The 17,947-nt window shown below is 45.5% G+C and overlaps 1 protein-coding gene across 1 annotated transcript in view; it reads right to left on the bottom strand.

Moving 5' to 3' along the window:
- Positions 1–418: 418 nt before the first annotated feature.
- Positions 419–17,947, bottom strand: part of Dusp10 (dual specificity phosphatase 10) — a 40,637-nt gene continuing 23,108 nt past the window's right edge. Inside the window, exons 3-4 of the mRNA XM_021172748.3 lie at positions 6,739–7,110; positions 419–1,720 (exon numbers count right to left, since the gene is read on the bottom strand). Coding sequence (XP_021028407.1) covers positions 1,455–1,720; positions 6,739–7,110 — 638 coding nt within the window. The 3' untranslated portion in view covers positions 419–1,454. The remainder of the gene's footprint in view (positions 1,721–6,738; positions 7,111–17,947) is intronic.

The following is a 17,947-nucleotide window of genomic DNA, read 5'->3' as shown; positions in this document are numbered from 1 at the left end:
GGTGTCATGTGAGCTAGTGTCAATGGAGGTGGGACTGTGAAAACCATACAAGGCAGATTGTCACTGATATTTACATGTAGTTACCAGGGAGACAACTGTATATTCTAAATCCTCAGCTTGGCTGTGATTTGGTTATCAGGTCTGGTGGAAGCTGCTCAATCATGAGTCTGCTGTCTCACAGAAAGAGGATGGGGAGGGAGCAGAGGACCACATCAGTGCTGGGATCCTTAGCCTCCCTCCATGAGTGGTCCCTCCCGCTTTACACTCTCATCTCCATCTCTTTATACAAACCTGTGCTGAGAGGTATGAGCCTAACCAGAGAAGACGGGCACGTACAAAGAACGACACATCCCCAAACGAGGTTCATTTATATAATGAAAATAAATTCTTACACCATCAACAAAAACACACCAAGGATTCTTTTTTTTTTTGCGAAAAATATTTTTTTAAATAAATTTTTGCTTTTTTTTTTTTTAACATTCTGATATACATATGTAACAACGTGTATGGCACTGTAACCAGAATCAAATCAAAAGAAAGACAAATAAAAGGGGATGAGGAAGAAAGGGGGGGGAGAGAAGGAGAAAGGAGGGAGGGGAAGTCACTGGTACTGTTGAATGCCTGTCTCCAAAGCCACTCCTCACTCAGCTGCCAGCTCTCCCTCAGCTGCACACTCCAAACACCATTTTTATTGCACGAGTGCCAGCAAAGGCACATGGTAGAATGGTCAGTTTCCTTCTGCTAAACAAACAAACAAACAAACAAAAAGTTCTCTCAGACCCCGAGAAGGGGAAAAGATATCCGGAGCATGGAACACACAAAACTGACACTAGCCTGTCTCCCCAGAGAAGGTATGGGGCAAGCTGAGTCCACTGAGCTTGCCGGCCCTCTCTTCACACCAGTGAGCACAACTGGGCACGGTTTGGCAGGGTCTGCTTTTGACATGGTTGTCCAGTCAGTTCCAGGTCTAGAGTCTTTTCCATTTCCTTTTGGTTCTTTGTAATTGAAGGGTGGTATCTTCGGTCTATGAGCCCGCACAGACTATTTAGTCAAAACTCTACAATAAGCTTACAAGGGAAACTGGGAAGAAACAAGTTTTATAATATTTTTTATTTGTTGGCTTAAAAAAACAAAACAAAACAAAAAAGACCTCTTTAACCTAACTGCAATACCAGTTTAAGAGAAGTGGGTCTCATCCGCATCAAAAGTTACAGCCTTCTTAACACTTATTAAAAATAGAGTCTTTAGACAAGTTTGTTTCCTTTCACAAACACTTCCAACCTTTAAAAAAAAAAGAAGAGAGAGAAAGAAAGAGAAAGAGAAGAAAAGAAAAGAAAAGAAAAGAAAAGAAAAGAAAAGAAAAGAAAAGAAAAGAAAAGAGAGCGACAAGCTAGAATCCACCTTCCCTCCTTTTGTCTGCTGAGAGAGCACAGCCCTTTCCTTCCTGTCCTTTGTCACACGATCGTCTCCATGCCCATGAGCTTTGGTGTAAGGATTCTTGGCGTCACGCCGTTGTTTAGGTCTTCCTCAAATTCCAGCAACTGCCCCATGAAGTTGAGGTTCGGGGAAATAATTGGTCGTTTGCCTTTGACGAATTTGTAAGCGTCAGTCATGGTCATCCGTGTGTGCTTCATCAAGTAGGCGATGACGATGGTGGCAGATCGGGACACGCCGGCCTGGCAGTGGATGAGAAGGCCCTTCCCACACTGGTGAGCTTCCTCTGTGGGACAGAGAGACAGGTGGTAAGAAAGGGGGACAGAGGAAGCTTAACTTGTGCCTGAGTCAACAGTCGTTCCTTTTGCACAGAGAGAATGCATTCCAATGGTTCCAAAGCATGATGGATTCGACATGTTCAAATCTCGAGCTATAGAATTGGGCCACAATCAGGAATCGGAGCTGTTGGTCTGCATTTTCTTAAATTATTTAAAAAAAAAAAAATCAGGGTTGGTACACATGACACCGTGTGCATAGAGAGGTCAACAGACAACTGGCAGGAGTCAGTTCTGTCTTTCCACAATATGAATTAGGAGAAGCTGAACTCAGGGTGTCAGTCTTGGCAGCAAGCGCCTTGTTTTTATTCACTGAGCCGTCTCATTGGCCCTTCACTGTTTTGAGGGGGGAAGGGTGTGTGTGTGTGAATGCATGTTTGCATACGTGCCGATGTATGTTCACGTGTGTCTGTGAAAGGCCATGTTCCCTATCATGTGTCTACTTGATCACCCTCCATGTTACACGATGGAGCATCCCTTGCTGGATCTGGAGCTCATTATTTCTGCTGGTCAGGATAGCCAGCTTGCTCTACGGCACCCCATCTCAGTCTTTTGTGCCATGGGATTCCAGGCAAGCTGCTATAGCTATGTGGCTTTTACGTGGGTTGTGGGGATCCTAGCCCCGATTCTCACGCTTGTGTCATGAGTGCTTCTTCTGTTGAGCCATCTTCCCAGTCCCCTACATTTAGAGAGAAGATAGAGCAAGGAAGTCATGTGTGGGAAAAACACATATCACAGGAGATGGGGAAGGCAGAAGCTATACCTGCAACAGGACACACTCAGGAGAAGCAAGCTACTGTGCGCGCCAATAAATGTTATTGGACCTCTTTCTGGACAACCTTGTTCCTTTTCTATTTTCTCTAAAATCATAACACTGGCATAAAGGGAAGAACAAGTAAGGAAATGAGGAGAGAAGGAATGGAGATTATGCCGTGCATAGAAATGGGCATGTGAAAAAGGTCTTCTGATTAACAATGTTCATACCACTTTCTAAGCTATATGACTACATGATTCATGCAGTGCTATTAGCAATATCTTCCACATGTTAGACACACACACACACACACACACACCTTTATCCTACAGATTGTTCTCTATAAGAGCTAGCATTTAATGCATGGAGTTTTACTAAAACTCCATAGAAGGGAAGGGTTAAAGGTCAGCTGGAAAGTTCCTATACTCAGCTTCTCATTGGAGATGCCAACTGTCGTCAGTGAGGCCTGTAGAGTACTGGTCTACCTCATGGCCCTCAGCAGCAGTGTTTCACTCCTCACCTCCACATACCCTGACCCTCCCATGGCCATCATCTGGAAGGCACGGTTCCCAAGTAGCTCAGAATAGAGAGCACCAGAAAGTGGTGTGTTTCATATTAAAAGCTTTGGATGCCTGTGAGCACTGGATAACAGTTTTTGTGACATTTCTAGATTAAAACACATCCCCCAGGAAGTGTCCCCAGAGGAATGCAGGTCAATGATAAGGTAGAGGAGAAGGGAGTAAAGAGACTTGTCCCTTAGCTCAAATCACCCACACTGGCTGCTTCCCAGTAGACAAAGAAACAAACAGGATGTCACTATCTCTCTCACCAGTCTGTAGACAAGCTTGCTTCGAGAGACCCAAGAGCAGTGCTTCAGAAAAGTCTCCCTTTGTCAACACTGAATGACCTCCCACACCAAGGCCTTAGGACATGAGGGATGAGAATGAGTGAGGTGCACCCTGAGTGTGACCATCTGTGCCACTAACACACGAGCTGAGTGACCTTGTGAGTCCTCTGACCCCCTCCCCCCCTAGAACTTCAGTCTTCCTGCTCAGATAATGCAAAGGACACTAGCTCGCCAGCCTCTGGAACTTTGGAGATGAAGTCATTTGATTCTGGGGTTAAACTGGCATTGTTAAACTCTAAACCTGAACATTGCTTAGTTTATATTAAACTCAGGTGAATGTTATTATGCTGTGAACCTTGTTGTGTGCCCCCTGAAAGCCACACTATAAAATTTCAGTTTATCCAATCAGAGAACAAAACCATGCCCACCCACGTGATCCTGAGTTGTTCTGCAGGCTAAATAAATGTTGCTTGTCATTAGTTTTGTTTTTCTTCTAAAAGAGGAGGTAAGCCTGAATAATCCAGAAGGAATGTAAGCACTGTGGCTGTAATCTCTCAGAACAAGCCTATCCCATGCCACTCACTAAATGGAAAACAAATTCCCAACTTCCTCCACCTGAAATTAAGCAGGTGGGACTCTTCTTTATAACAGCCTCAAGTAACTAGGAACTTCATCGCCCTGGTGATGGGCATTTCTTGCTCAGGATACAAGGCTTGGCTCTGATTTTATGAATAAAGAACCCAGGGCATCTTTGTACCCAGTGTTAGGAACTAATCAGTGGGGCATGCATGGTAAACACGGGAAAGAGTCATGGGCAGAAGTCAAGAACACTAGGTCCTCTGTTTTCACAAGTATAGGCATGCCGTGACACACACGTGGAGGTCAATGTGGGGCCTTGCCTACTACCTCCTTTGAGATGGGATTTCCTGTGCTGCTGTCGATGCCAAGCTAGCTGTCCTGTGAGTGTCTAGGGGCACTCTGCCTCCTGTCTTGTCACGGGGGAGAAGGCATTACAGATGTGTATGTACTCTTGCATCTGACTTTCCATGGGTTCTGTGGGATTCAAACTCAAGTCTCCAGTCTTACACAGCAAACAGTCTCCCCATTGTGTCTCCTCCCAGTCCCCAGTTCCTTCCTGACACTAGAATTCCTGACATGGAAAGGTCGCCTTACTTCTGAGTTCAGAGACAGCTCTGGCTATCCTGCCAGAGAGTCCATGGGATGGCCGAGCTATGAAGGACAAGCTGGAAAGGAACACAGGCAGTTCAGAGCTGCCAACTTGCCAAAAAAAAGTCCCATCACCCTGGTGGCTGCTAAACTTGTGACATTTTTTTCTGGCAAAACCAGCAACAACCATGGATGCTTTCTTCCTGAGACAGAGACCTGTGATAACTTGAGGTGCTAATGTGTAGAGCATTGGGCTACCTCTTTGTGCTGATAAAGGCTGGAGTCTGTTGGAAATGATGTTGAATATCTGCCACCTGCTCTTCTTGTCTTAGTCATTCTGAGTCTAGCCACAATGCTACAAGGGCCACAAAGGCTAACTTCAGCATTGAGCTGGTGATTGCTTCCTTCTGAGGTTAGAGCCTACTTGGCAAGAATTTTCCTCTTTGGGCCCTACAGGGGCTTGATCTTTCCTGCTTCTCTCAGCAGGAGACAAACTGGCAAAGGAAACATATACCTTCTTCTCATGGGCACTAACATCAGTCCTCGTCACTCAATGTTTAAGAACTGAGATCACTTGGGTGGAAGATGACAGACAATTCACACCATCCTTCCATTCTTCCTCTGCAAGGATAAAGTGAACGGAGAAACTTACCACAGCATGGCCTGCTTCTGAAGAAGTTTCTTCAGAGCCAGCCCTTTCTCGATGCTGCCTTTGCCTCAACCTCAAGTGAAGAAGCCACACACTGTGACTCACTATAACTCACTGTGCCCAGTGGAAATCTCTTCCCCTATGTTGGGTGAATAAAGCTGACTGATTTGCTATGTGAAGGTTTGGGGATAATTAAGGTGACATCACGTCTCTACTTGGTGCTTCCTTCAGGGCTTGGAGGACATAGACTAGGTAGCAGGAATAGCTCTGAGCAGTTCTTCACTCTCCCTTTGAATCTTCTGGTCATATAGTGTCTAAGTGCCAACCTCCGCCATGGCTTCTTTGTTAACGGGAGGATGGAGGATAGCGACTTCCAGTTGACAGATGTTGGACAAAGAGAATGATTATTGCTTTTATATGAATGTGAAATGGTCCCACAACTCATGTGTCAAATGCTTCGTCCCCAGCTGGTGGTACTGCTTCCAAAGGTTTGTAAAATGTTAGAAGGTAGAGGCTTGCCTGAGGAAGTACGTCAGACACTGTGCCACTCAAGGCTAAATGCTGTCCCGGTCCCTCCCTTCCTATTTGCCAAAAAGTCAGTAGCCTTCATGGGGTGACACAGAACATGGCAGTGGGCACCTCACTCATTCTCATGCACCATGTCCTAAGGCCTTGGTGTGGGAGGTCATTCAGTGTTGACAAAGGGAGTCTTTTCTGAAGCACTGCTCTTGGGTCTCTTGAAGCAAGCTTGTCTACAGACTGGTGAGAGAGATAGTGACATCCTGTTTGTTTCTTTGTCTACTGGGAAGCAGCCAGTGTGGGTGATTTGAGCTAAGGGACAAGTCTCTTTACTCCCTTCTTCTCCTCTACCTTATCATTGACCTGCATTCCTCTGGGGACACTTCCTGGGGGATGTGTTTTAATCTAGAAATGTCACAAAAACTGTTGTCCAGTGCTCACAGGCATCCAAAGCTTTTAATATGAAACACACCACTTTCTGGTGCTCTCTATTCTGAGCTACTTGGGAACCGTGCCTTCCAGATGATGGCCATGGGAGGGTCAGGGTATGTGGAGGTGAGGAGTGAAACACTGCTGCTGAGGGCCATGAGGTAGACCCTCTACAGGCCTCACTGACGACATTTGGAGTCTCTGATGAGAAGCTGAGTATAGGAACTTTCCAGCTGACCTTGACTCCTTCCCTTCCATGTTCTGTCTCACCCCAGGCCCAGAATCAATAGCACCAAGACATGAAATCTCCAAGATCATTAAGTCAAGATAATTCCTCCCTTTAAGACAACCTTTCAGGTGTTTCAATGATGGCAACAGAAAGCATATTATCTCAATTATGCCCATTCAGGCAGTGCTGAGACTAACAGGAAGGAAGGACTATGCATTAAGTAGGTTTTGTTGTTGTTGTTGTTATTGTTGTTATTGTTGTTGTTGTTTTCCCTAACATAAGAATAAACTTCAGACCTTATATCAAAACCAGAAGTAGAGGGAAGAGAGAACCAAGAGGAAGCTCCCCGCCCACCCTGCTGTGGGAGATAGTTACCGATGAATTCAAAGGCCTCTTCAAAGTACTGCCGCAGGTTCTGTTTGTTGCTGTCTGTGGCTGGCAGCCTCTTGTAGTTGAAGAGGCCTTTCTCATAATGGTACAGAGGAAGGTGTGTGGTGACGTTGATGACATAGCCGATGTTGAGCCTCTGCATGGTGTCTAGGTCCTGAGCATCCTGCTCATTGCCGAGGAACAGGAAGGGCAGGATGGGCGTTAGCTCTGCGTTCTCAATGTCAGGGGTGGTGGGGACAGACTGAGGTAGCATGCTCGAGGCCGCAGATGCACCACCCCCCACCTCCCGGCACTCTTGGAGCTGGAGGGAGTTGTCACAGAGGTTTCCATGGTTCTGTTTAAAACTACTGAGTCCCCCTAGAAGGAAAACACAGAAATCACATATGAGTGAAGCCTACAGTGGGGGGGGAGGAGGGGAGGGCTAAAAAATGTCGGCTTCCCCATGGAAACGGGTGTCACTATGGCTATGTGCGTACTTTAACACTTCTAAAATAAAAAACAAGAACCAGAAGCCTGTTTTGGATACCCAGAGCCAGCTTCAGAGGGCACTGTGACCCCTATTGCAAAACTGGGCCAAGGTGCCTGGGAACAAGTTCCACACAGCACCCCGTAATTTCATCAACTGAAAATCTGATTTGCCGCTAACAGACATATGGTCCCTGGCCTATATAGAACTCGTACTTTGGGAGCTGAGAAAATCAGGGATGATATCGCCCTGCAAAGGACTTCCGTTTGTCTCCTGGCACTGTGCACACATGTCCTGTCGCCTCTATGACTCACTTTACAGAAGGACAAGTCCACTCAGTAGCCGAGTGGTTACTAGCAGGGCTTGTGGAATAGCCAGGTTACACGGGCTAGTGTTCAGCTTACACCACTGACCTGAGTTGCACAAGCATGTCTCTCTGAGTGTGAGTCCGAGATGGAGATAAACACATATAAAGTGTTCAGTACACTCCCAACCCCCAGCCTTGCATGGCCACTCTGCAAGAACAAGCTATTTCTATTCATCTTATTTCTGCGGCTGCCTAAGGGTAGAAAACGCAGAGGGAGCCTTGGCTAAGGTAGCTTGGGGTTGGAAGAGTGACTCAGGATCTACATTTTGACTTCTTCCATACACGTCCTTGACATTTGTAGATCTTGACTTCCAAGAGAGTGGCATCTGAGAGTGGCCCATTTTCCTGTACTTAGCTTTTAGAGGATTGTGGGTACACTAACCCATTAACAGTGACCTCTGATGGATCTAACAAGGCACACTCCGAGCTCAAGGTTCCGCTCTAACTCCAAGGCTTGAGTTTGAAACTCTTAAAGATTTGAGGTTAAAGCTGCACCAGTTTTCCCGCATTTAGCATGCAGACATGGCCTTGTATAAGTACAGAGTCACTCACGGAACTCGCTCAAGCACAGCTGTGCAGTCAGCTAAGTGGGGGTGTTTGCGCAACTCCATCTGTTTAATGGTGGAAGCTGAGAACTGGCTCCACAAAGCTAGCCTCTGGCTTCCGCACTCACACACACACACAAACACAATCACCTTGAACAAACACTCAACAACAGTAAGTTTTTAAAAAAGAAAGAAAAGGCTGAGTAAATACCAAAAATAAAACTATTAAATACATCCATGGGATGTTATGTACCCACTAAAGGGATAGCTATAAAATCAAAGAAAATGATTCTATTTAATGCTAAAGGAAAAAGAGCTAATTTAAAACTTTCTGGGAAAAAAAAAGTGCCTAGCCATAAAAAAAAAAAAAAAAAAAAAAAAAAAAAAAAAAAAAAAAAAAAAAAAGAACGGTTAAGGGAATGCACGGGTCAGAGTTTGTCACTTATGCTATACATATTTATACACAGACAAACCTGAAGGATTGTAGAGCTCAAATTCTACTACGTATATGAGAGAGACATTAGGAAACCTGGGAAGGGGTCACCAAAGGAGTGTGGCTCACGTGGGGTCTTCTAGAAAAGGGTGAGACCCTGGGAAGTTCCTGGAAGCGATGTCTTCCCAGTCACACAGGTCTTGAGTGTCCCAAAGCCTAAGGCTAAAAGCACAAAGCCTGAACAGAGTGAGAGTGAGGCTCTGCTACCAGGACAGGAAGTTCACTTGTCCACCAGCTTCTGAACGGACACCACTTCCTTTCAAACCACGAGTCTCATTTTTGACCACTAGAGCAGGTGACCTGAACACAGTGTGTCCCGGAACCAATGCACACAGCCAGCTGTATAACAGAACACAGATCATATTTTCAGAAGGGAATGGCAACAATTCACAGCCCACTCAGTAGGGAGGGCCATCCTGTGTCCAGTCTACCAGTCAAAAAGGAGATAAGGGAAGGGACAAAAATGTCTTTAGGAGAGCATGTCAGAGCTTTGACTTCATTTGAATTCATTTCTGTAATTACACTCTGCCCTTGCTGTTGTCTTCTGTGGTGAAATCATTATAGCAGGGTGGCTAGCCCAAAGGGAGCCTTCCAACTACAAAGAAAAATGCAAGCCACGAGGAAAAACACGTCACCAGTGAACACTTAACAACTAGAGTGCAAAACTACCCACTGCCGCTGTGGCAAACTCCACAGAGGACACAAGAAGGAGCTGTGTGGCAATCTGCTGGGCTCCACAAAGCCCCCAGTAAACAGCCCCATGCTGATCCTGCCAGGGGAACCAAATTGGAGAACCGAATTCCCTTCTTTCTGAAGGAAAAAGGCACTTGCAACCTTTTTTTTTTTCCATGTAAGACTGGAGGAAGGACTGGGAAGCTAAACTCAAAAGAAGAGGTTGGAAGGGGGAAGAGGCGTCTCTGTTCTTATTTAGTGTGTTCGAGCTGTAATTTGTCTTAAAGCAGCTAGTTTGAAAAAATAAAAAATAAAGGCATACCAAAACACCCTCCCACCCCCAGACACAAAACAACTCAGCAGAGAGCTTTTTAAAATTCAGTCTCTGCCCCTCCTTCCCCAGTGACATCAGCCGGAGGCTCCCCACCTGCCCAGTTGCCATAGCACTCACACAAAGACACACAATGACATCAGCTGGCATGATATCAGCTCTTTGAATGCAAACAATACAAGAAGAACTACTTTGTTTAAGGCCTTGGGTACAACTGTGTTCTGGGGAGCCAATGACGTAATGCTAACAGGTGGCAAGGGGCCTTCCATTTGCCTAATGGGGGAAAAAACATGGGGGAAGGGTGGATCAGAGAGAGTCCGAGACTGACACACTGAACGCTTCTACCATGGGGTGCTGTGTGCCTATCTATGTGAAATGATGTGTGTTATTATATGTCTGAGCCATGTGGGAAAGACACTTGTGGACTACTATCTGTAGGGAGAGAAAGGGAGAGGCCGAATGTGACTGAAACATCTCAGCTGGACAAGGAAGTTCTCACTGAGGGTCAGAAGAGACAGCATCCAGATCTGTCTGCTCATGCCAGGCGTCCGTCCTCACACAAGAGTGGTGTACAGTGTCACAATGAAACGGAGACTCTCCTGGATGGAGTCGGAGGCAGCATGAAATAGCAGTATCTTACAGGGATAGTTCAGAGAGATCTGCGTAGGGGTTGTTTGTACCTCTTAGGGGTGAGTATGGGATTGGGAGCAGCAGAAGGTAAGAGTAGAGCTCATGAGGTCATTTTTGGCCCTTCAGACCATATCAAATGATTACCTAATTGGGGGGGGGGGGGTAATTTTGTTTGTCCTGATAACAGAAGAATACTACACGGGGGTGGGAACTGGGAAGATGGCTTAGTCAGTAAAGGGCCTACTTCACAAGCATGAGAATCTGGGTTTGAATCCCCAGTATCCCTGAGAAAGCAAAGGACAATAGTATATGTCTGTGATATGTGCATTGGGGAGGAAGAGACGGGGAGATTCCTGGTACCTCACTGGCCAGCCAGAGTAGCCAAATAAACAAAACACACACACACACACACACACACACACACACACGCCCCACAATAAAAGCATCATTAACACATCGTTGGCGTGGTTAGAATAGAGGAAGAGGAATGATGAGTGGAGACACATGGGCCCAGCCTCCAGTGAGATCTCAGCCTCCAAGGAACTTGTGTGAATCCCTCTCCCTTAGGAAAGCTCCGTTTACTGTCATCCATAATACATAATCATTCATTATACAACCTATGCACAGGGCTGGGGTAGAGGACACCTATGTGAAGGTTTACGGATAGATACATCACATGGCATCCCATACATCCCACCCCATTATACCCCCCATCAGCACCATGATGCCACTACACTCCATCCAGTAATGGAGAAGCTGCTGGAGGCTGAGCCCTGAGATCCAGAGCAGGCTTCTCATGCGTCTCTTCCTCAGTTTCCCCTTACCAATGAGAGAAAATAGTTCCTACGCAATACTATTCTAAGAACAAAATAAGTTAACAAATATAAAGTTTGCTGAAACCATATGGGGTACATGATGAGCACTTTATTAGTAACCAGAAAAGAAAAGCCTTAGACATACAAAAACTTTGGCAAGTGAACATTCTAGAATTTTCACAGTTTAATATTTATTTATTTATTTATTTTATTGGTCTTTTCGTGAAAAAAAAAAAAAGCTATTTCTTTATAGATCTGGTTGGCTTGGTACTATGGTCTCAAATTCATGGCAATTCTCCTGCCTCAGGCTCTACCCTGAGGATATACTGTCACTCCCAGCTTAAATTTTTATCTATGAAATAACTAGGAGACAGCTTAACTGAGAAGTTTTAAAGTATAAATAACACAGTTCTTTCTAAAAGTAAATAACAGGTCCCATCGGAACAACAGAGCTGATTTTTCTCTCACCTGGATTGGCTTTCCCAAGGAAGATTGGGATTCCTGTTTTTGCCAGGAACTGGGTTTTTAAAAAGTGAAATAGTTTTTATCCTTCTCCTCAACCCCTTCTCACCCCCCACCCCCCCCACCCCCACTCCAAACTGGGAAGGCTTCCTGTGCACACACAGCTTGTGGATATCTATGCAGCTATATTTGAGATATGTACAACAGTAAAGAGAACAAACCTCTTCAAACCTTTTCTCAAAACCAGGTTTTCTTGGCTTTTAATACATGGGCTTAAATGGCAATCATGAAATACCCACCCCCTCAAAAAACAAACAAACAAAAAGGTCTGGATGCCATCTGCAGAGACCAATGAGTTCAATGGCAACCTCTGGAAGTGCCAGACTCTCAATTTGGTGGGGAAACCCCTGTCTGTAGCCACACTTCCGCCCCAGTCCTTGCTAGCTGCCACAGTGCTTTCTGGGATGATTCTCTGGCCGTGGGGCTAAAGAACGAACATTCACATGCCTAACACATAAGCAGGAAACACAGTGTTTTACAGTGGAACCTTGCAGACACAGGCTTCATGCTAAGCTCAGAAGTGGCCTTAGCCAGAAGTGTAAGGAGAACACTGTCAGCAGATAGAATTAGTATCTACAGAAGGGTGGGGGTGCTGCCTACTCTAAAAGGACGCTCTTACTGCTTGCTGCAAGAATGCTGATGACGACTAGTGACAGCCTTGCTTTCCTCCTGGGTTCCTAGGCAGGCAGGGCATTGGCAGCAGTGAAGACCAGGGACTGGATGAAGCAAGTCTGTAGTAAAACGCAGTCTGATCCTAGCCCTCACCATCTGCATCACCGCCAGTGGGTTATTTGGTACACCCGCATCTCAGTTCCCACATCAGTAATTTGGACATATTCATCCACAAGACTTCAACACAGACACAGTTCTATATAATAGAGCTCACAAACGACAGAATTATTGGCATATAATAAATATTATTTTGTAGCTCCCCCAGTGGAAATGATAATATATCATGCAGTATCCTGAGGTTCTGTAGGCACAAAGATAAGGAGAAAGAATAAGACCTAGCTGATGTCAAGTGTCTAAGGCCAAAATGTCCGGAGATGGGGACAGAGCACCTTAATATGAGAAGTACACAGAACAGCCACTACAGCCATCAAAGGGGGCTTCTACATTTCATTTCCTATGAACTTATCCACATACCCCATAGATGAGAGTGGCCATTTGACAGTACAAGTGACTTCAAGTTCAGTACCAGGAGGCATGGATTAAATTATCTTAGGATCCAGCCCTGTGGGAAGCTATATTGGCAAGAGAGAAGAGGGACGAAGATGCTGTCTTCTAGCACATAAGGGATGGAGGAAAGGCCACGGCAAAGGAAAGGAGGGGCAAGGGGCTGAGCCCAGTGGTTTTGTGAGTACTAGGTAAAGAATATTCTAGCACATACACCATCTGATGGCTTCTTCAAACCAGTGTGGACTGCCTTCACTGAAATGCCCGGTATATGAAAAGACATGGTGAAGAAGGGGTCAGACTTGAAAACCAGTTTGAATGCAAAGCAGGAAGGCTGCATCTTCCTGGAAAATCTCTTCTCTCTCTTCTCTTCTCTGTTCTGTTCTTCTCTCCTCTCCTCTCCTCCCCTCCCCTCCCCTCCCCTCCTCTCCCTCTCCCCTCCCCTCCCCTCCCCCTCTCCTCTTCTCCTCCTCTCTTCTCTCTCCCCTCCCCTCCCTTCCCCTCTCCCCTCTCCTCCCCTCCCTTCCCCTCTCCCCTCTCCTCCCCTCCCTTCCCCTCTCCCCTCTCCTCCCCTCCCTTCCCCTCTCCCCTCTCCTCCCCTCCCTTCCCCTCCCCTCTCCTCTCCTCTCCCTCTCTCCCCCTCCTCTCTCTCTCTCTCCTCTCTCCCTCCCTCCCTCTCTCTCTCTCTCTCTCTCTCTCTCACCAGCTAGTCCTTTCTGTCTGACTGTTTCCGAGAAACCAAGGAAGGGGTAAGACAGCTCAGATTGGCAAGCGACAAAAAAAGTGCAATCCTGGCAAACTTGCTCAGACTATATGAAAGAAGTATGTGTGTATTTGTAGAAATGATATGTAAGAATATGATATATAGTCTTAGAAATTCCAGAAATAAGATTATGATGGGGTAGGGAGATGGCTCAGGTGCTAGAGGGCATACCTAGAACGTACACTTCCCTGGGTTCAATACCCAACAGCACATAAACTGGGTATCGTGGCATATACTTATGATCGCAATACTTGAAAGGTGGAGGCAGGAAGATCAGAAGTGCAAAGCTATTCTTTGCTACAGAGTGAGTTCAAGTTCTGCCTGAGCCACATAAGACTCTGTCACAAACGAACACAGGAAATTAGGAAACAGAACTTCACACACACACACACACACACACACACACACACCAACAATTAAAAACTTCTGTGAGAAATGCAGTTCATTAAGGAAATGGTAATCTATAGACAGGGTAAGCAGAAATATACTATTTACATTTACAGAGTATTAATTATGTAGTATATACCGCAAGAGATGATGATGACCACCAGTTTTTCTCAGAGCTACTCTGTAAAAGTTTTAGCAACCAGATGCATGCCTGTGTGTAACTTTGGACTAAAACAATGCTAGAATATTCTAGTTTTGAATTTATCACTTCATGTTTATAATTCCAGATGAATAGCTTTGGTGGAAGATCTGTTCTTGGGGAGAAGGACTCTTAAGTCCCCTTGAACATGGGTCTCCCACAGGGGGCATGGAACTTGGTGAGATGGTACCACAGGAGCCACAGAGGAAGTAGGGAACTATGGTTTGAGTTTATGAAAACCATTTGTGAACACTAAGACATAAAGTAAACATCTCCCCCTGTCTACTTTAGTGACAAATCCTAGGCAGAGGCCACTTCAAAAATGCCATGTATGGCCAGGCATGTTTACCTAATATTTGCCCTCACAATGGGGAGCCTGGAGGTAGGAGGATCAAGACTTCAAAGCCAGCCTCAGTGATATAGAAAGGTCTAGGCCAAACTGAGCTACATGAAATCCTATTTCAGAAAAACAAAACCCATCACAAACTATCTTTGGACCTCGGTCTAAAGGTCATTTCTCTTCTTTGTGTTCATGAATCTGACTCAGTTGGATTTCATAACATTTAGGGAGGGTAAAGGGAGAAAAATCTGGTAAACCTATACCAGAATTTGCTTGAATTTGGAACTCATTGAATCTTTCTTTGGATCCTTGTGTTGGACAAGAATATGACAGACCATAGATGCTTACAGGACGGAGACACCTCTGCACAGTCTTCTAAGCGTCGGTATTTCTGCTTCCCTCCTGGTGCCTACCACTCCTCTGCCTGAATCATGCGGTGTGTTGAAAAACAAACAAAACCTAGCCTTCTGGAAAGAAGCTATCTATCCCAGACTATGAAGGCACTGAGAGACTCCGAACCAGTAACTGCTCCCTCCTGATTTCCTTGTGCCCTTAGTAAGCAGCTTCTTTCTAAATCTGTGGTGCAATGGACTCATCCACGAGCAGGCAGAGGGCCAGTTGCTTATGTTTTGTTCATAATTCTTCAGCTGTTTCCTTTGATAGCATCATTAGTACCCTCCAGAGGAATGTGCTTTTAAACAATCATGCCTGGGGTGTTGAGTGACGACTTGGTCACAACACAGTCCTTACTCTGCAAGCATGTGGGCCTGAGTTTGGATCCCCAGGACCCACGTAAGAAGCATGGCTGGGTGCCCTGAGTCCCAGCACTGGGCAGACAGAGACAGGAGGGTCCCCAGAGTTCCCTGGCTAGCAAACAGAGAGCTAAGTTGGTGAGCGTCAGGTTCAGCAAGAGACCCTGTCTCAGTAATGTGGAGTGATTGAATCAGACACAAAATGTTCAAAATGTCAACCTTTGACCTTCACACACACACAGAGCTACATACATACACACACCCAAAATATGCTTGCCTAAATATTGATCTACAAAATGTCAAACTGAGTCAGAAGGATCTTATGATTTAAAAAATGAAAATCTAGCTTCCTCTGGAAGACTTCCAAGACATGGTGGCTCTGGAGTGTTTTATCAGAAGATGTGGGATTCCTTTCTGCCCCGGCCACTTCACTCTCCCCTCCTCTGAAGCAGTCCAGGGCTCTCCCAAGTCCATGCCTTAAAGAAGTGCTATAGAAATGGCTGAAGATCAAACTTCAGCCTGCTGAGGAGAGCCTGTTCTCATCAAAAAGGCAGACTCAGGTCAAAACCCCATGAAGGGGAAGTAGGGCTTCCACCACTCATCATAACCTTCAGACTCCAGGCCTTCATGAGGGGCCTGCATTGAGGAAGCCACACATTTCATGTGTGTGTGTGTGTGTGTGTGTGTGTGTGTGTGTTTGAATAGCACAGACTGATTGTTTGAGGCTACTTCACAAGTATGTAAATACAGGCTGCTTCTTTAAACCTGTTAGCTCATTTATTTACATTAGTACAGAAAGCACTGCCAGAAGCGACAGCTGATGACAGTCATGTAACTTTCCACAACGACAACAATTAAAGCGCTCTGGGCCTCTGCTTTCTCGTGCTTATGACTTTTATGTGAACCGGATTCAAACTGTAAGATCTCTGAGTCCCGTGCCAGGAACCGGCTTAGGCTTTGCACAAATCAGTGTGATTCCAAGGGGGAGCAGCCCCAGGCTCCTTCCCATGCACCTGCAGCTGGCCTCTGCCTCCTGCTTCACCCTTTCCCCCTATTCTGACATGGACATTATATTGTGACATGTGCGTGACTGCCATCCGCACAAACAACAAGAAATAGGTTGGATGAAGGAGCGGGTGAGAGAAGGTAAAAGGACAGTCACGTTCTGGCTTCTCCAATCTTACAAGTCTTACAGTTTGGGCCCTTTAGCTGTGGGAGAGCTAATTCCTGTTGCTTAAGTTACCCAGCCTGGGGTGTTTTGTTATAGCAACGTGCTGTGGTTTGGATGTGCTTTGAGCAAGGACTCAAAAGTTCAAATACTAGGAGCTTTGTAGGGTGGTGATGCTGACAGATGGTAGAACCTTTAACAGGTGGGGCATAGTGGGAGATCGTAAGGTCAACAGGTGCTGGGCTTGGAAGGGGTAAACACATTTCTTATATGACCCATGTGAGTACCAATGAGAGCAGGTCTAGGCCCTGAGTGTCTCTGGATTCCACTCTTGACATCTGATCTCTTTGGCACACACTTCCACAGATGAAATATTATCCATGTAATCCATGGCAAAGCCCTCACCAGAGGCCCAACAGAGAGAGGTACTGGATCTCACACTCCTGACTTCTAAAACCATGAAAGCAATCAATATTTTCTTTATAAAGTATCCAGCACTGTCTTTTGTTATCACAACAGAAAACTGACTAATATGTAACCCAAGCAAGCTAATATAGAGCCGCTTTACATTTTATTTCTCAGTTTAACTCTCTCCATATATGTGTCTGTATATTAGAATACCTACTATTCAAGAGTCACACCAGAACTTGTGGGCTACCTAAGACAAGGCTCCTGAGAGCCAACCTAAGGATATCTTTACCTTATAGTCAAGCCAGATATGGTCCAAGGTTGAGATGGTAGTGGGGGTGGGAGGCTGCCTAATCCACCTGGCAAGCCATAAGAAGCAAGCGTGTAGAACCTTCTAGAACTATAGTTCTCTTCGCTGGCAGCACTCACAAAAGTTATCCTTTCTCAGAAGAATCCCTCAACCTCATTATGGACAAGACCTGGCTCAAGCTCACCCTGAGGTATCTTTCTGAGCCAAGAACTGTTTTCCTTGGAGACCTTTTGTGTGTTTGGGAAACCCTACATTCTCTGGTTAATCAAGAGGGGAAGGGATGGGGTGACACACTGAGATGGCACTGCAAAGCTGAAGAGGAAGAATGTTAATAGTGTAGTTCTATTAAACAAAGTCATATTTTTCCCAAGAGTGAGCCACATACTCTATGCTGCTCATTTAATTCTCTGAAGGCAGGGCAAATATTCTTTACTTTTCAGGCAGAAGAAGCTTAAATAATCAAACATAGCTAAGCAAACAGATAAAGCTACTCATTAAACCAGCCCATGGCACAAAAGAAAAACTTGCTTCACTATCCATGTATCCCTCCACCCCAGGACCACATTTATCTTATACCCCAAATTAAACACATCACAACTTCACAGCGAAAATGTTTCCCAATGGGACTTAAGTAAAATCCAATAAAGCTCTAGAAACATCAAGGGCAAGCTTCAGAAGACTACATTCTTCTACGTGAAGCATTCCCACTGGAAATTACATTCAGAGAAAGTCATCAAAAGTCATCTATGGGCAGGGCGGTGGTGGCACCTTTAATCCCAGTACTTGGGAGGCAGAGGCAGGCGGATTTCTGAGTTCGAGGCCAGCCTGGTCTACAAAGTGAGTTCCAGGA

This window comes from Mus caroli, unplaced genomic scaffold (assembly GCF_978045245.1).
Source record: "Mus caroli unplaced genomic scaffold, Mus_caroli_1 scaffold_1, whole genome shotgun sequence".
Taxonomy (NCBI): Eukaryota; Metazoa; Chordata; class Mammalia; order Rodentia; family Muridae; genus Mus; species Mus caroli.
The sequence above is the reverse complement of the archived record's forward strand: the minus strand, read 5'-3'. Positions and strand labels throughout refer to the sequence as shown.